Genomic DNA, 19,779 nt, shown 5'->3' on the forward strand with positions numbered 1-19,779 from the left:
CTTCTATAGTTGGGAAGATACTGGAGAGTTTAATAAAAGACCAAAGAGATGAGTTCTTGCTGGGAAAAAAAAAATATTTTAGGCAACAAACAGCATGGATTCATGAAAGACAGAAGTTGTCAAACAAATCTGATTTCTTTTTATGAGGAGGTGAGCAAAACCTTGGATAGAGGGGTGGCGGTGGATGTGGTATACTTGGATTTTGCAAAAGCATTTGACACAGTTCCCCACACACGGCTAATGTGTAAGGTAAAGTCTACGGGCTTGGGAAAAATCTGTATGTAAATGGATAGAAAACTGGCTAAAAGATTGTATTCAAAGAGTAGTGGTTAATGATTCATACTCTGAATGGTCTGGGGTCATCAGTGGTGTACCCCAGGGTTCAGTGTTGGGACCCTTACTTTTTTATATATTTATAAAGGAAATAGGGTCTGGGATTAAAAATCCCATTTCAGTCTTTGCAGATGACACCAAGCTGTGCAGTGCAATAAAGTCCTTACAGGATGTCTTCAACTTGCAAGCCGACCTCAATGCACTGTTTAATTGGGCGACTATGTAACAAATGAGGTTTAATGTTGATAAATGTAAGGTTATGGACTTGGGGGCTAAGAATATGCATACATCATACATACTAGGGGGGTACAACTGGGGGAATCAATGGTGGAGAAGGATCTGGGAGTTCCGGTAGATCACAAGCTTAATAATGGCATGTAATGCCAAGCTGCGGCTTCTAAAGAGAGCAAAATCCTCTCTTGTATTAAAAGAGGTATAGACTCCAGAGAGAGAGATATCATATTACCCCTGTACAAATCATTAGTAAGACCTCATCTGGAATATGCAGTTCAGTTTTGGGCACCAATTCACAAAAAGAACATTGGGGAACTTGAGAAAGTGCAGAGAAGTTCAACTAAACTGATAAGAGGCATGGAGGAGCTGAGCTATGAGGAAAGATTAGAGGAACTGAATTCTCTCTTGAGAAGAGGAGATTAAGGGGGGATATGATCAACATGTATAAATACATCAGTGGTTCATATAGTGAACTCAGTGTAGAGCTATTCACCCTGAGGTCAACACAGAGGACAAGGGGGCACTCTTTACATCTGGAGGAAAAGAAATGTAATCTCCAAACACAGAAAGGTTTCTTCACAGTGAGAGCTGTGAAAATGTGGAATAGACTCCCTCAAGAGTTGGTTCTGGCCAGCTCAGTGGATTGCTTTAAAAAAGGCCTGGATTCTTTCTTACATACAAAAAATATAACTGGATACTAACATTTATCGGTAAAGTTGATCCAGGGAATATCCAATTGCCTCTCGGGGGATCAGGAAGGATTTTATTCCCCTGCGGGAGCAAATTGGATCGTGCTTTGCTGGGTTTTTTTTGCCTTCCTCTGGATCAACTGTGGGTATAGGATTATAACTTTGTTTTTTTTAATGGTTAAACTGGATGGACTTTTGTCTTTTTTCAGCCAGACTAACTATGTACAAGCTGCCTGAGCATTTTACAAAGCTTAAGGGCTTATGAACACGAAAGGTTGGTGGCACAAATCTGCCCTAGTATATTAAGTTTGGTGTTTTTCCATACCTGGGGTGCTGCAGGTTGCACATACAGCCACTTTTAGAAGAGATTGGCTGGACATGGCCGTACTTTGGTAAATTCCAATAGTTTTTTGCATGAACATTTACACATGCATGTATGTATGATGTATCTGCTGAAAGTGGAACTTCATTTGGAGAATGCATCATACATGCATGCATGTGTAAACGATGCAAAAAAAATCTGTGTTTTTACCCAGATGTGGCTGTGCACAGTCATTCTTTTCTATGACTGGCTGTATTGAATTTTACAGCCAACTCCCAGCTTCCAGTTAAAGGTGATTCAGTGGCACCAGAGTCGCTCAATCACTTTTACAGGGCTCCTCAATCCCGCCTACAACTAATGGACCCAGAAGTGATGTGTATTACATCACTCCTGGGTCCAGAGCTGTCATTCTCCCACAGTAATAACTCCAAGAACTGGTGTCAGCATGTGCAGTAATATCCCCCAGCTCATGAGTCACAGTGCAGGTGTAGTAGGACCCCCAAAGCTGAGACTGAGGACAACTGTGTTCTTGTCTGGGTAGTTGCGAGCAAGCAAAGAGACCTGCAACTACATGAAGATGAACCTAGATTAACGTTGCTGGAATCAAAGTAGGTTACATGTTAAAACAGCAGACCTAAGAAAAGAGGGCCATCATTCTAGGACACTCTAGGGTAGAAGGAGTATTCCAGGGCTGGCCTACAGTTTCTGTTTGCCAGTGATAAATCCTCTTGAGGTCAGCAGTATAACCTGAAGGTTTAAGATTCCCTTCAAAGGATGAGAAAGATAATTGACTTATTTAATGATTTGTTTAGAAAAACTTGTTTGATCAAACAAATTAAAAAATGGTTATATGCAAATAATTTTTTCACGGAGAGTTTTTCAGATATAATCATTGTGTGAACTTATAGTGTACTAGTACGCACTGCATGCAAGTACATTATGACAGACCTACCTACAGACAGAGCCCTCCAGCACTGTGGTTGTCATGGCTCTCGCTGGTCCCCATCTTCACCAATCTTCCTTCCAGTTTACGTATCTTCAGCCCCTTAAATGGCTGGGCCAAGGTGGCCACTGTTGTCTGAAATCCGCATGTGTGGCTCAGATCACATTACCCGCAGAAAGGTGGCGGATATTTATGATAGAAGAGACATCTAGGGTCATTAGTTTTTCATGTTTTCACTTTATTGCCGCTTTAAAGAGCTACTTCAGAGAGAATGGGAAAAATAGTCATCCGCTACAAATACTGACTTTTCAGAAACCGACACTTACGAGCCCATGGAGTCCAGCACCTGGCTTCTATGCAACTGATTCTCCTTAGGGTTTCTGCTCTTCTGTGCCGCCAACTTTATTTTGGGAGCCCCCCCAAAAATGCATTTTGTTCCCCAAAATAAGAAAAAAACCTCTGCGATTTTTGACAAGTCTGGGAAAGTGGGAATGAAAGCAGGTAAGAGTAGTTTTTGAGTAAAGGTCCTTAGGTCCTTTTTACACGGGCATTCAGTCTAGATACGTCCGTCAGTCTTTCAGATGGATCCAGTCTGAACCACAATGTATGTTTATGGGTGGGCGGATGTAAACTGATGATCATCTGTTTACATCTGTCTACATCCATGCCTGTTCAGGTTTCTTTTTTTAACCACTTCCAGTCCGGCCCATGTACATAAACGGCTGGACGAGAGCGCTGCAGGAGCGGGTGGCCGTTTATAAATGTCCTCCCACTTCCCTGCCTGTGCACTCTCCCTGGGAGCGTGCTGCACTGCGATCCGGTGCCTGCTGTGTCCGAAGGAACACCGATCGCTGTACAGGACCTCTGTGTGAGGTCCCGATCATGTGATTACTGATTGGCCAATCAGTGATCACATGAATAGTAGTAAGCAAGATGTCACTTCCTGACATCATTGCTTACTACTAGTGAAATCTGTGAATGATCACAGAGGTCACATGGTACAAGGCTATTCACAACAGCCTTGTACCATGTGACAAGCTGTGACCAATCATAGCTCTCACAGTATTTCTCAATGGCTGCAAGAATGCAGCCAGAGAGAAAGAGAAATGATTGCTTTTACAGCCTTTATGGGTGTAAAAGCAATCAGTGTAAAAAAAAAAAATCTTCATCACCCCCCACAAGTAGTACAGTGTCACTGTGGTGAAAAAAATGGTAAAAAAAACCCCCATAAATATTAATATAAAAAAAAATACAATTATAAAAAAAAAAATTGAAAAATTATAATTTTTGATTATAAACTACTTTGAGTTATTTTTTTTACTAAAAAGATAGATGAATACATTTTGGCCAAGATTTATGAAGAAAGATTATTTATTTGCAAACTTTTTTTTTTTCAAAATGTTTGGACTTTTTCATTTATATAGCAAAAAAATAAAAATCCCAATGGTGAATAAATACCACCAAAATAAAGTTTTACCTGTCTCAAAAAAAATGCTAAACAATGTTGTATGACCGTGCAATTGCCATTCAAAGTGTGATAGCCCTGAAAGCTGAAAATTGGCCTGGACAGAAAGGGGGTGAAAGTGTCCGGACTTGAAGTGGTTAAACAGAACAGCCAATGTCCAGATCCATTGAAATTGAATAGATGTAACGGGTGCCATCCATTTACATCCATTCCGTATATATCCAATTTTATGCAAGAAACATTTTTTGTTTATACTTTTGTCACCTGATTGCTCTGCAACAACTACTAAAATGTAGACTGATGTAAACTGAACTGAAATGAACTCAAAACGGATGTGTAAACTGAATCCATTTTGTTTTTTTTCCTTTGAACATTGTGACTGAACTGATGACGTCCATGTGAAAGGGGCCTAAATGGGTTCAATCACTAAGCAGTAGTTTCATTGATGAAATTGAGTAATCATATTGTTATGCTGTATGTATGACCAGCATTAGACTACACCAGCTGAAGGCGACACATTTACTGCAGAACATTCCAGCAATAGAACTTCTATATGAATATCCATAATTATTATTTTATTTTTGTAAAACGTGCAGTAAACTCAAGAAAACAGACACGGACGTTAGTTTTTACACAGCAAATTTATTAAAGTTCATGTTTTATCTAGAGGTCCTCTAAGCAGTATATCAAAACCTTCATGGAGAAAGGAATCCACATCTTTGTTCATTTCTTAACATAAGTGATAACTGACAATATAGTCTGCCTTGAAAGCACTTCATTGGAGTGTTACTGTTTTAACAATTGTAGTGATACAAGTTGAAAAGATGAGGGAGATTTTTTTGTTTTACAATTTAAACAGTGGCATTTGAATTCTAATTATTTGATGGTAATTGCAGCAAAAGAAAAAGTAGGGCATTGCTCATCCTACCAATCAAGTTTGCCTCTCTTTTTGTTAACTTGCACAAGAAATGACCCTAATAGTATGCTATGGCTCACAGCCACACTTTTTATACTCTTACTTTCCTCAGACATCCCCACTTAGGTGTCCGTTTATGAACCAGCAGTAATAGATCGCTGCTCAGTTCTCCGGCATTCTCAGAGAACACAGTTCTCTAGTGAATGCCGTTTATAAAGCATAAGTAGATCAGTTCTCCAAACGAAGGGAGAACGGTCTCCAACTGTTGGAAAACGGCTGATTTTACTATAATCTCGCGAGATTACAGTAAAAGATCAGTTTACTAAGCAGAAGTAAATTATCTCTGCTTAGTTTGCGGTCCCTCCGATTCTCCAGCTCTGGGCTGGAGAATCTGGAGGGAGAACACAGATCTCCAGTGAAGGGCTGAACATATTCTCCTGGGTGTTATAAACTGTGAATGACCAGAGAATAGTTGCGATCCTCTTTATCACAGCTATTCTCTGTGTCATAAAAGGACACCTATGTCCACCAAGTGTCTCCATCCTGGGGAGAATGATTGAAGTCTATGGGGATCGACTGTGAAGGCACAGCCAGTACAAAGACATTTTACTGCAGGTTGTAAACAATACGACTGGCCACAAGATACAGGTGTGTATACATTTGGGTTGGGAGGGCAGAAAGGACAATTGCGCTTTCTAAAAAAGTGTGTTTATATTTGAAGTTAAGCTCCAGGCAAACGGCTACATTCAGATAAAATACATATAAGGGGTTTGTTTTACCTGCCAAACGGATTTATATTGCTGTCCATCAAGTCCTGATATTTACACAGCTCTGCTACACAGCATAGACCTATTGAGCAGGGCTGAAGACCTGTTTTTTCTCTTTGCTCAACTGCAAGAATTCAACCACTTTGTAAAATGTGCTGCCATTCTTGGAGTTAAAGTGGAACTAAACCTATTGATCCAGCTGTTCGTGAATAACTGTCACAACTGCTTGTACTCTCAACCAAACAGTCAAGCCATCAAATGTCTGGTGTCATAACAGATCACACACTAATGTAGATGAAACAGAAGCTAAGATAGCAGCTTCCTTGGCTGTAAAGGTGAGGATGGTTTAGTTTCACTTTGAGTCCAACAAGGTGCACACCACTTGGTGGACATACCTCTTTATAGTTGACACTTTTGCAGAGCTCTGGGTGCACAGCTTTAGCTACACTCCCCAAGCTCTGACCAGATAGGTGCTGGTCTCTCATACAGCAGCTGCTGTGCCCACCCCTCCCCTTCGCTGTTCATTTAAAGAAGCCTTTGTATTTTGTAAACAACTTCATGTAATACAAAGCGCTCTGTGATTGGGTAGGAGGAGGGGAGGTGCACATGCAGCATCTGCATAGATAGCAGCTGCAGTAGCTGGGACCAGAAGGTCCAGCATTGGAGCACCAGAAATATAGCATTAGCAATGCTGAGGGCACTCAGTAAAAATAAAAATTGTAAATAAAGAGACATCCACAAGGTGGCATGCACCTTGTTGGACTTAGCCCTCTAATAATCTTGCACGTTGTACAAAGTGGCTGAATTCCTGAAGTTCAGCTTTAATTAACACTTACAGGTCTTGTCCCTATCCAAGTCTACAATGGGACAGTGAAAAGAGAAACATCAGACTAATGAACTCATCTGTACGTCACTCTGCTTTCTCCTCCTATCAGCATGACCCTTGTTAGCACATTAACACTGCAACACAGCTGATAGGCTCTTTGTGCTGTTTTGAATTAAAAAGAAAAACATTACAAGATGCATTGTCGGTTAAATATCTATATTTATATATCTTTTACATCTGCCTGGAGTTCAGATTTAAGTAGACAGATAAGCTGAATCATATGCTGCCCTGCCTTCTTATATGTCTTGGTGGCTCGTGGTCCTTACTGCAGACGTCCCAGCTCTACCTATATGCTATATTCCCCGCTGGTTCTTCTACTGCTATACATTGCACGTTCAATCTGGATCAACTGTGGGTATAGGATTATAACTTTTTTTTTTTTTTTTTTAATAGTTGAACTGGATAGACTTTTGTCTTTTTTCAGCCAGACAAACTATGTAACATTGCACAGAATGGAACATCAGACATGAGCTTTTCCCCAAGGGCCCAGAGCCAAGACATAGAAGGCAGTCTATGGTGGACTTCCATCTCCCATTCCTGAGCAGTTCCATCAGTGGTACGGCATTTGTGGGTTCTGTACAGACTTTACAGTGAAATTTGCATTGATAATCTGCTTTAATATTAGACCATATACTGTACAACATACAAAAATAGGACTTTGTGCTGCAGAGTAAATTGTATTCATTCTAATAATATATGGTTCTATGTTGTATAAATATATCTGCCCTAGAATACATTTATATAGTCTACAAATAAAACAATCTCTAGATTGCACCTCTTTAGTCTCCATTGTATTTCTGAGCAGTGATGGAGTCTTTCTCTAACATTAAAGTGGAGCTCCAGCCAAAGCTTTTGTTTTCCATAGTGTGGGGAAAAGTTTAAAGCTTTGTTGGGTTTTTATTACAGTCCATATTTCTGTTGGGAAGATGTAGCTTCACTACTTTGTATATTTGACGTTGTCATTGGGAGAAAAATAGTGGCCAAACACATAACAGTCTGATCAAATGATGGGTAATATGATCAGATCTATGATATATCGAAACAGTACATACAGTGCCATTGATCGATTCTGAGCAAAACCAGTCCATATCAAAATGATTCTGTTCAGAGAAGTAGCCCGTACCCTATGGCTAAGTGCCTCGCACAAAACGTGTCAGCGAGGCTACAGCATCCAGACGTCACGCCACCGCTGGTAGCCATCTGATACATTTATTGTTAGTGTTTTTATCTTTTTATACACCTGTTTCTGTGGAAATAAAAATCATCCCTTATGCAGTATCACGCTATGTGGTGTCCTTCATTGGGCTCTCATTGTGAGCGCCGTCATTTGCAGAGCCCACTTTAGAGATGACCCAACGCAGTGATACACACTAAGGGACCCCAGAGAGTCTCACACAGACGTGACCAGATGTTGTGGCACCTGCCTAAGGACCCTAAAGGTGTATAGGAACCTGTCCGAACCCGGGAGCAGATGATCTGATTATACCTGATGAGACAGGATATATCTCAAATGTGTGTTTATAGTGCACTTCTGGTGAGTGCGCATTTTGCTTATTCAGTCACTTCATCTGTCACCCCTGGATCAGTTACTCATACACGTTGATTGTGATCTTGAAGGGATCCTCACGTCTTCATTTTGGGACAATTTATCACCATTATTATCGCCTTATGGTGCTATACCTTACACTCTATATTAATTTACGTATTTATTTAGGTTATTTATTATTATTATTATAATATTGATGACCACTCTGCCATATTATCTTGTTTTAGCGCTGCACTTTTTAGCTATTATTTAGATAATTGGATCTGATTGCAAAGTGTATGTCACATGGACCAATCTTTTCAATCTTCTGATTTTTTTCAATCAGATAGTAAATGTATCTAATATATAGTCATCTGTAGGGACTCACACTAGCAACTGGGGTTGGTAAAACTCTGTGTTGAGATGCTTATTTTACCTCCCCGCAACCACTCCCCCTTTAGTTGGAAAGGCAGTGGCCAGGGGTGTACACATGCTGGGCCCTGATGCTTTGCAGCGGCAGGAAATATACTCCCCATCGTGTTTGGCAGGTACTACCACCCGCTGAACACAACCTATTCCAGTGAATGGGGCCATGCTGCATCCTGTAGCCTAGCACTTAGGGACCTAAAACAGGCAGTGAGGAGGCAATACAACTCTTCCTCCTTGCCTAGCATATACCTTCTGAAGAGTGATTTGAACACAGATCACTCTTTAGGTAACACCACAAGCTGATATAGAAGGTGGGTGATATCTTTCAATAGAAACGGACAGAAGGGGGCGCCAATCTCAGTGTAGAGGGTTATTAATAACAGGGTATTAAACGTCTCACAAACATCATGAGTAAGAAAGCATGGTAAGGCAATCCTTTGGTAAGCCATCAATCCACCAGCAGTGTAGGTCCGGGTCGTTCAGGATGAACGGGGATAGAGCTGTCAGCTGTCAGCAGTGCAATGAGTTTGAAAATGGCGCCCAAACCAGCGTGGACCGCAAGGAAGACCTCTCCAAAGGGCCGGAGGAGAAACTACTGCTTCAAAACGCATCACCTGACATTTTCCTGCTCTGCCATTGGTCGCCCGCCAAGTGCCTGTCTTCCTTGCGGTCCATGCTGGTTTCGGCGGGCAGTGTCTGTGTCCGCTCTACTGCTGCAGAAACCTGTCATCTGCCTGCTCAGTGGTGATCAGCGGAGAGATGCCCGGCTGAGCAGGCAGATCACTCTGACAGATCCACTCCGTCTGATAGGGGCCAAACTAACTTTACACAAACAGTCACATGCACACCTTAAAAAACAAAAAACTTAAATAGACTGCAGCTTCCCTTTCGGTACATATCATGGCCGATAGACTTTAGGTCTCATGCACACAGGACTTTTTTTTTCTAACTCTCCTAGAAGCCAGCAGCATTTTTGCAGGAAAAAACGGCCAGATGCTTCTTTACAGATGTCAAGCGCTTTGGTGTTAATTCATTTCATTGATCAGAAGAAATAATTTATTCTGGCCATTGAAATATATCAACGCTTAAGGGCTAAACGCGAGTAGCGTTTACACGTGTTTAAGCATGTCAAGTTCCGCTGCTCTAGAACGCCCCGACAGTCGGGGTTTTTAGATTTTTCTGGCACTAGACTCTCCTGCCATGGATACATAGGATAACATGCAGGGGAGTTTAGAGGCAGCAAAAAATGCCTGACGCCCCTAGCGGCAGAGTCAAAAATGCCCAGTGTGCATCAGGCAAGTAATGTGATAACTGGGGCTGGTGTCCCACAAGTGGACCATAAATACCGGGCGGTTTTATTTCCTCCATGATGGAATGTTTGATTAACTTCCCAAATGGGCTCAAATCATCAGTGTTATTATACACCAGTAAAGGGTTTCTACATTGAAATGATACTACTGTTACTACTAAGGGTCCTTTCACACCGGTGCGCTTAAAAAATGTTTTTTTACACGTTTTCAAAGTGTTTTTGTGGGTTTTCTGGATTCCTGTCTCCCAACATGCACCTGTGAAACTTGGATTTGTGACTCAGAAAACGCACCAACACCGTTATTGATGTGCATTTGGTGCGTTTCCTATAGAAACCAATGGGAGGTGAGTTTCTGGTGTGCTTTTCACAAGTGTACCAAAGATGCAGCATGCAGGAATTTTAAAAACGAAGCACAAACACAGCGTTGCAATTTGAAGAGTTTCATCGGATCCAATGGGGAATCATTTTCATGCTTTTTTTTCATGCTGGAAAGGTGTGTTTTAGCGCGGTAAAAGTATATCAGTGTGAAAGGGCCCTTACATATTGGTTTGCAAGGATCTAATGCCAGCTCTGTGTTCAGGGGCGTATTTACCGCAAGGCAAACAAGGCATTTGCCTAGGGCGGCATTTTTCAGGGGGGCAGTGCTGCCCCCTGGAAGAAGGGACTGAAGAAGGGATACACGCGGCATGGGGATCAGCTGGGATCCAAGAGAGGCTGCTTGAAAGTATATGCAGAGCCCGACACCCATTCCTGAGGATGTCCGGAGCTGTGAAGGTGAGTGTCTTATTCTCTCTCGCTGGGTAGGGAAGGCGGTGCATGGGGAGCAATGGTAGTGGAAGGCTCTCTCGGGTGGGTGGGGGTAAGGGTGTTATTGGTCAATGTCTCAGGCACGGGGGTGGCGTTGGTCGGTGTCAGGCTCTCTCCACGGGTGGGGGGTGGCCGATTTTTGTGTTGCCTAGGACAGCACAAAACCTACATACACCACTGTCTGTGATATAAATCATGATTACTGGTAAGATATACCGCCGTTTAAGATATTAACAAAATTAAAATTCTAATCAAATAAAAATTCCCTCTTACATCCCTGATTTCCATTCCCAGAATAAAAGGTCACATACAAGTTCCAGTGTCTTCACTCACTGTGAACAGGCTCAGGCTCACTGCCCGGCCCTGGCTTGTGACCTAGGAGTCCGATGGGCTACTTGCATCAGAAACATTCGGGACAAGTGTGGAAATTTGGCTTTGTATTTCTTAATTGAATAGGTATGGACAGTGTGGAAATGTTTCCCTTAGGGTGAACATCTAAAGCAGGCAACAGCATTTTAAGTCCTCATGCACACTGGTTATTTGTACAGCGGCTGTTTTTGGCTTTTGACGTTTTTTTCTACAGCCAGTAACCCCCCCAGCATGTTATCCTATGTGTCCATACACACATAGACTGGAATCAACGTTTTTTGGCAGGAAAAAAAAAACAGGACTAGTGGGTTTCTAGAGGAGTGTTTTAGCTGTAAAAACGCTCTAATGCTGAAAAATGCGGCAAAACATGGTAACACCCTGCAAACCAGCGTTTTTGGATGTTCCTTTTTTTACCTCCCCAAATTTTTTTTTTTTCGGTACAAAAAATGCTAAAAAATGCAAATGTGGGAAAACGCACCTAAACGCTAATGCAAAAATGCTAAAAGAAGCTGAAAAACTCAAGTTTTGAACATGACTTTACACAGTGAATGTTACCAGCATTATAGAAAAAAAGAGGGGGGGGGGGGGCTTTATTTTAAAAGTTAGTACTATTTCAAAGAGAAGATGTCCATGGCAACCAATCACCTTTCATTTTTTTTTATAACTGATGTGACTATTACAAAGCAAGGTCTGATTGGTTGTCATACTTTGCATCACCCTATTAAATACGCCTGCAGTTCTCCTATGTGTTTGCCAAATAAATGTCTAATAAAAATGTAAAAAAAATGTTTTACGTTTTGCATAAGGTTGTATTCTATGTGCAAATAAACACTGAACACAGACTGAGTATCATATGAGAAAATATGGTCTGAAATGAGGCATATGGTATATGTTACATCTGCTGTATCTACGGTAACAGTGATATTCCAGAAGTAATCTTGCTGAAATGCTACTATCAGGTATAGTATTGCTCTGTATTTTAGGTTGCTGTGGACCCTGTAACAGGAAAGTAAAGAAAAAACTTAAAGTGGTTGTAAACTCTTTCATATACCCAGTGAAGTGACTGGCCTCAGGTGATACACAGAGATTAAGCAAATCCTCCTACATAAGTTGTACCTGTTTGTCTGCAGTCTTCTCTCAAAATTTATACAGCTTATTTGACAGTTGAGAAAGGAGGGGGTGGAGAGCTGAAATTACACTCTAACAAAAGGTAAAAACGAATAATAGTGAGCGCTCTTATTGAACACAGCAGCTAAAGCACCGAAGGCAACCACAATGCCTTTAAATGTAAAGTGTAAACAAAGGTAATATGGTGCAGCGCTAGAAGAATAAAAACTGAAGACAGTCAAAAGTCAATGTGATAGTATCCGTGGTTTCTTATATAGGGTGCAGACTTTCAAAGCTCTTGCGGCCTTAAATAATAGCAATGCGCACTCACCAGAAACGCATGGATTATGCGCATGTAGGAATAATCATTCCAGATGTCAGATCCTCCAACATTCAGATGGCATGCATCCCTCTCACGGTGGGTCCCTGAAGACTCAAAACCAGATCCTGAGGTCCTCCTTAAGGTGTACCAGGCACTTCACAATGGTGGTGGGACTCTCTCCACTAAGTGGTAATGGCACCTTCTCTGTGGGGGTAGCAGCTGTTGGTTCAAGGAATATCTCCTAAACATGCACCATTTAGGAGGTATTCAGTACTTTTGCAGCTGATGATGTCACTGGATATCCTGTTCCTCCAAAGTTCTGTGTCATGGCCGAGACTCTTGCGTGCAAACGCGGGAGTGATGTCATCACAGCTCGGTCAATCAAGTGGCCAGAACCTTCCTGCTGCTCCACGCTGCACACTAGATGTGATGTCTCCTTCACTTCCAGAATATACACATGAACCAGACGTGACTGCTGATGACGTGTTTCCAGTTTGCTTGTTGGTTTCTCATACCTGCAATACCCCCTGCTGTTGCAGAACGATGACGCTGCAAAAGTACTGAATACCTCCTAAATGGTGCATGTTTAGGAGATATTCCTTGAACCAACAGCTGCTACCCCCACAGAGAAGGTGCCATTACCACTTAGTGGAGAGAGTCCCACCACCATTGTGAAGTGCCTGGTACACCTTAAGGAGGACCTCAGGATCTGGTTTTGAGTCTTCGGGGACCCACCGTGAGAGGGATGCATGCCATCTGAATGTTGGAAGATCTGACATCTGGAATGATTATTCCTACATGCGCATAATCCATGCGTTTCTGGTGAGTGCGCATTGTTATTATTTAAGGCCGCAAGAGCTTTGAAAGTCTGCACCCTATATAAGAAACCACGGATACTATCACATTGACTTTTGACTGTCTTCAGTTTTTATTCTTCTAGCGCTGCACCATATTACCTTTGTTTACACTTGAAATTACACTCTGCAGAGCTCAGTGAGGACAGCTGTAAGAGCTGACTGGAGGGAAGGGACACAGCCCCTCCACACAGCACACAGGACCATCGCTGAGTCTATCAATCACACTATAGAGTGGTATGTTTTGTTTATATTTCACGTCTGAACTTTACAACCACTTTAATAAAATATGTGTACTGCAGTACCTCTTTTTATTCGTCTTCTATACAACTTTGAACCAAAAACTAATCAAATAATGCAAAGGGAAAACATGTTGAAATCTCGGACAACCAATGATAACAGTTTAGAATTTGTTTTCGTAGTCTGAAAGCTGATCTCTGGTTACTGCAGTTTTCTTAAGATCATTGCTTGAATGAGTGGTCTTTTTAAAATAAATGCTATGGGAAAGTTCACGCAAGCATTTTTTTTTTATTCAGAAAAATTACCTGAGATGGACAATTATATTTCTATAAAGGAAGCATATTCTATAGTGTAACCTTTTGCACGGTGGCATTATCCCCCTCCTTCAGTGATGGCAGTAAGTTTCGGCCTCATACACACTTGAGCTCAAAAATGCCTGTAAAACAGGCATTTCATGTTTTTTTTCTGCCTCAAAACTCCCCTTTATGTTAGCCTGTGTTCATAGGCATTTGTAGGTAGAAAATACTCCATCACTTGGCCGTTCAAGAGAGGAGGGTATCGGCAAAAAAACCACCAAACACGTCTAAACGTGCCTAAGGCTAGGTTCACACCCAGGGGTGGACTTCAGGAATTCAGGCACTGCCCGGGGTCAGTAGGGGGCCCTGTGAGATGCCCCTGGTACCTTTCATAGGCTTTTTTCAGTGTTGTTTGAGTGTGGACGAGGACACAGGGGCCCCATGATCCCCTATTGCCTGGGGGCCCCATGAGTTGTCAGCCCGCCCCTGTTCACACCTATACAGGTTGCGTTTGAGCCGTTTCAGGATTTGCTTTTTGCACCTGCGTTTTTTATGCATTTTTGATGCGTTTTGCGGGGGGGGGGTTAATTTTTTAAATTTTTCTTGTTGCTAGGCAGATTTAAAACGCAAAACTCATAAAAAACACAGAAAAAAATGCAAAACATGCTTTTCTGCAGCATTTCCATTGAAGTCTATAGAACCAAAAAAAGCAACGTTTTGCATTTTAAAAAGTCACTGACCCTTTGCAAAAAAACGCACCGGTGAAAACGCGGAGATGAGAAATGCTTAGGTGTGAACCTAGGGTAAGTGCTAGGAGCATTTAGGACTTGAGCTTTTTAATTTCAATGGCCAGAATAAATTAATATTCTAGCCAATGAAATAAATACCTAAGTGCTTGATGTGCCTAAACGCATTTTCACGACTTAGGTGCATTTTTAAAGCTGCATTTTTCCTGCTAGGAGAAACATGTTTAACCCCCCTGGCGGTATTCCCGAGTGTAGCTCGGGGTAAAGTTTCAGCACCACAAGCGGTAACCCCGAGCTACACTCGGGAATATCATGCAGCGTTGCTCCGGGATCTCTTCTTCACTTACCTTGTCCTGCGCTCCCGCGATGTCCCTCCTGCAGTGTCCCCTGTAATGTCCTCCGGCGGATGCCGGCATCCGTCTTCCGGGTTCCATTCCCTGCAAGCGTCGGGACGTACGGGGACGTAACCGGCAGGAAATTTAAAAATGTCAAAATGTGATATTCACTAAATTCACTAAAATTACATAGTAAAACATTCCTGTATCAAACCATTTCACATACATTTTGTCCCGAGTGCTTTGTCCTGTGCGCTGCCGGCATTTTTACTGTTCTTTCTGCCTGGAAACTGAGAAATGTCCATGGCGACCAAAAAGCGTCCCTTTATGTCAAAAGCAGTTTTAGACCAGCTAGAGAACAGCGATAGTAAATTAGAACTACTTGCAGAATTGAGTGATGATCCGTGGGGAAATTCGTCATTAGACACTGAAAACGATTTTGCAACTTTGCTCAGTGATGTGCGAACTTGGCGCTCTATTTCAAATTTCAGTGTTTTTGGTTTGATTATATTATTGAATTAAATTTATTATTATTATATTATTATTTTTTATGATTATTTATTAAATTATAATTTATGATTTCGTGTTTCAAATTGTAACATACCCGGGATGTTTAATAGACTCTTGTTCGGACAGATTTCAGTGAGTTATTCCTAAAAATTACAGGCCTACCATAAAAAAAGAATATATTTCCATGCAAATAAATCTACCACTTTGAGCACAGAAATACTGACATAATCAGACCGCTAGGGAGGTTAAGAAAGCCCCAGTGTGCACAAAGCCTTAAAGTAAACCTACAGTCAGGTCCATAAATATTGGGACATCGACACAATTCTAACATTTTTGGCTCTATACACCACCACAATGGATTTGAAATGAAACGAACAAGATGTGCTTTAACTGCAGACTGTCAGCTTTAATTTGAGGGTATTTACATCCAAATCAGGTGAACGGTGTAGGAATTACAGCAGTTTGCATATGTGCCTCCCACTTGTTAAGGGACCAAAAGTAATGGGACAATTGGCTTCTTAGCTGTTCCGTGGCCAGGTGTGTGTTATTCCCTCATTATCCCAATTACAATGAGCAGATAAAAGGTCCAGAGTTCATTTCAAGTGTGCTATTTGCATTTGGAATCTGTTGCTTTCAACTCTCAAGATGAGATCCAAAAAGCTGTCACTATCAGTGAAGCAAGCCATCATTAGGCTGAAAAAACAAAACAAACCCATCAGAGAGATAGCAAAAACATTAGGCGTGGCCAAAACAACTGTTTGGAACATTCTTAAAAAGAAGGAACGCACCGGTGAGCTCAGCAACACCAAAAGACCCGGAAGACCACGGAAAACAACTGTGGTGGATGATGAAGAATTCTTTCCCTGGTGAAGAAAACACCCTTCACAACAGTTGGCCAGATCAAGAACACTCTCCAGGAGGTAGGTGTATGTGTGTCAAAGTCAACAATCAAGAGAATTCTTCACCACAAGATGTAAACCATTGGTGAGCCTCAAAAACAGGAAGGCCAGATTAGAGTTTGCCAAACGACATCTAAAAAAGCCTTCACAGTTCTGGAACAACATCCTATGGACAGATGAGACCGAGATCAACTTGTACCAGAGTGATGGGAAGAGAAGAGTATGGAGAAGGAAAGGAACTGCTCATGATCCTAAGCATACCACCTCATCAGTGAAGCATGGTGGTGGTAGTGTCATGGCGTGGGCATGTATGGCTGCCAATGGAACTGCTTCTCTTGTATTTATTGATGATGTGACTGCTGACAAAAGCAGCAGGATGAATTCTGAAGTGTTTCGGGCAATATTATCTGCTCATATTCAGCCAAATGCTTCACAACTCATTGGACGCTTCACAGTGCAGATGGACAATGACCCAAAGCATACTGCAAAAGCAACCAAAGAGTTTTTTAAGGGAAAGAAGTGGAATGTTATGCAATGGCCAAGTCAATCACCTGACCTGAATCCGATTGAGCATGCATTTCACTTGCTGAAGACAAAACTGAAGGGAAAATGCCTCAAGAACAAGCAGGAACTGAAGACAGTTGCAGTAGAGGCCTGGCAGAGCATCACCAGGGATGAAACCCAGCGTCTGGTGATGTCTATGCATTTCAGACTTCAGGCTGTAATTGACTGCAAAGGATTTGCAACCAAGTATTAAAAAGTGAAAGTTTGATTTAAGATTATTATTCTATCCCATTACTTTTGGTCCCTTAACAAGTGGGAGGCACATATACAAAGTGTTGTAATTCCTACACCGTTCGCCTGATTTGGATGTAAATACCCTCAAATGAAAGCTGACAGTCTGCAGTTAAAGCACATCTTGTTTGTTTCATTTCAAATCCATTGTGGTGGTGTATAGAGCCAAAAATGTTAGAATTGTGTCCATGTCCCAATATTTATGGACCTGACTGTATATAGGGAAGAACCAAAAATGACATTTATGATACTGAAGGGGGAATTTACTAAAACTGGTGCACTCAGAATCTGAAGCAGCTGTGCATGGTAGCCAATCAGCTTCTAACTTCAGCTTCAATTAAGCTTTGAAATAAAGCCTGGAAGCTGATTGGTTTCTATGCAGAGTTGCACCAGATTTTGCACCATGTAGTTTTAGTGAATAACCCCAGTCTGTCATTACCACGGCAGTATTTTTACAACTCTCTGCGCCATAGTGTTATTACCTTTTAATATAGCCAGTAGATCCATTAATTTTCTACTTCCTGTAATAGGGTTACAGCGCTGTAAGGGAAAAAATACAAGTAAAAAACAAAAAAAGACTGCTGTACTAATGCTAATGACAGATTGCAAAGCATGCTATGCTTGAAAGACACAGCCATGATCTGCTAGTTAGTTTGTATGTGAAGATGACAGAAAATGGTAAGTACATCCCCTAAAGCAGGGGTGTCCAAACTATGGTCCTCCAGGTGTTGAGGAACTGCAAGTCCCATGAGGCCTTGCAAGACTCTGACATCCACAGGCAAGACACCCAGAGGCAGAGGCATGGTGGGACTTGTAGTCAACAGCTGGAGGGCCACAGTTTGGATACCCCTGCCCTAAAGGAAACCAGTATTGGGAGAAACTAGTAGGCTTCTATTGTTGACCCATGCTGCTAAAACCTTTAGTTGCATGGCCCTCATGTTTCAACACTAAGTCATTGACCTAGAATAAGTATGCACATCAAGACTTCTGACTTTCTTGGTCTGTCAACTTGTTACAAAAGAGTAATTCAATGTACTGAAGCTAGTGGGTTAACATAACGGACAGTTGACACGCATTTTTAGATGGCAGTCCCCTTACGTTTTACTTTGATGTTGGAATTTTTATTTGCACTAAAACTTCTCAGAGTCCTAAATCAGGGTTTTCTGTGAATGGACATGAGTAAGCTGAAAAACTGGAATGCCTAATGGAATTTGTTCAGATTTGATCAGATCATGGACTGATAATGGACTTTTAAGCTCTATGAAGCTATAGGTAGGGATGGTTGTGGTTGATAGATGGAAGCTATTAACAGGATGATAGCTCAGCCAACCCAGCCTATCAGCACCAAGGAAGAAGATTTGGATAGGTGAGCCCTATGACCACACAACTTGGCATATAAAAGAAAAAAGTGGTGGTGTTAAAGCAGACAATGATACATGTGACCTTCCCATACTCCACTGGCACAATGACATGTGAATCTTCTGCTGTAGTAGTCTAAAAATAAAACGTTTCTTTATGCCACCCATGATGTTTTCCATTTCCTGCCACTTTTTTCCATTCTGCACTTAAAGAAACAACTTGGATCCTATGCATCTAGCTACAAACAATACAAAAGGCACCGTGTCTTCCTAATCATGGCTCCCTTCCTGTTAGGAAAATATGTAATAAGGCATTTGAGCAAGGTGAAAACTATTATTGTCCCAGAACTGAGCCAACAAATGCAAGACTCATATCTTTCCCTATGGTAGGGGTGGCCTTGACCTCCATAGGCTCTACCTGCTGTCTATGGCGTAGAACACACCCAAATTAACTTGGGCTACCTATCTCATACTAAAACGTGTAGAGGGTTTTAGGTTCAATATTTCATGACTGGTTGCTTCAACAGCACCTCCTAAACAACATTTTGAGGCTGCCTGATATTACAATGCTGAAATTAGAACAGGAACAAGAAATGTGTCATGCTATTGCAAATAACACCTATATTCCTGAGTCACTGGTTTTACACCCACAATTGTAGCCCTGTTTGCATAAAACAGATCAGTAGGAAATTAGAAAGGCTACTCCATTAATTCTCCCTTTCTCCCTCCAAAAGTCGTACCATATATATATATATATATATATATATATATATACCGTATATGTACCAAAAATGTGTACAGTAGCTGGCATGAACAATTGTAATGACGTATAGTTAGATTCTTGCCAAAACAAAAGTACCATGATAAGTCAAGCTTGACAAAAACAAAAAAGTTGATGCAGTCCTACAGTTCCAACTAATACTAAAGCTGCAAAATTGTCTTTAGATTTCTGCTTGTGGATGTCAGTAACCAGTGTAAAATGCTGTAAAAACTTAGAAATAAGAGCAATAAGAGCATCCACCAGTAGATTATTCCCTTTGAATTAAAATCCGGGCCTTCATGTGGGCTTCAACGGGTGGCTTAGAACAAGTCTTCACTGTACAATTGCTCCATCCACAGTTCAGAATATAGTATTCCCTTATTCTGTAACACTCCACAAGGAAATGGTTCACAGTGCAGATAGGTCAAGAGGCTACTGAGCTTCCTTTATTTGTTGCAGTCAGATGGGTACCTGAGACTTTTACACTTTAACTCATCTAATGACTTCCAATACTTGTAGTTCTCAGTTAAGTGTTGTATGAGGTTTGGCAGATGTGCAAAAGC

The 19,779-nt window shown here is 41.4% G+C and overlaps 1 protein-coding gene and 1 long non-coding RNA gene across 2 annotated transcripts in view; both read right to left on the reverse strand.

The window, feature by feature from the left end:
* Window positions 1-4,608: 4,608 nt before the first annotated feature.
* LOC149448805 (uncharacterized) lies at window positions 4,609-15,818 on the reverse strand. Its single transcript, XR_016315489.1, has 2 exons — window positions 13,392-15,818; window positions 4,609-12,181 (listed from the first exon to the last, which is right to left on the reverse strand). It is a non-coding gene; the product is annotated as an uncharacterized LOC149448805 (long non-coding RNA).
* A 1,750-nt stretch (window positions 15,819-17,568) lies between these two features.
* Window positions 17,569-19,779, reverse strand: part of PDE8B (phosphodiesterase 8B) — a 244,475-nt gene continuing 242,264 nt past the window's right edge. Inside the window, exon 22 of the mRNA XM_089694213.1 lies at window positions 17,569-19,778. Coding sequence (XP_089550339.1) covers window positions 19,663-19,778 — 116 coding nt within the window. The 3' untranslated portion in view covers window positions 17,569-19,662. The remainder of the gene's footprint in view (window position 19,779) is intronic.

The sequence above is a fragment of the Staurois parvus genome, unplaced genomic scaffold (assembly GCF_062004578.1).
Source record: "Staurois parvus isolate SC_StPar_1 unplaced genomic scaffold, SC_StPar_1.0 ptg000656l, whole genome shotgun sequence".
Classification (NCBI taxonomy): domain Eukaryota; kingdom Metazoa; phylum Chordata; class Amphibia; order Anura; family Ranidae; genus Staurois; species Staurois parvus.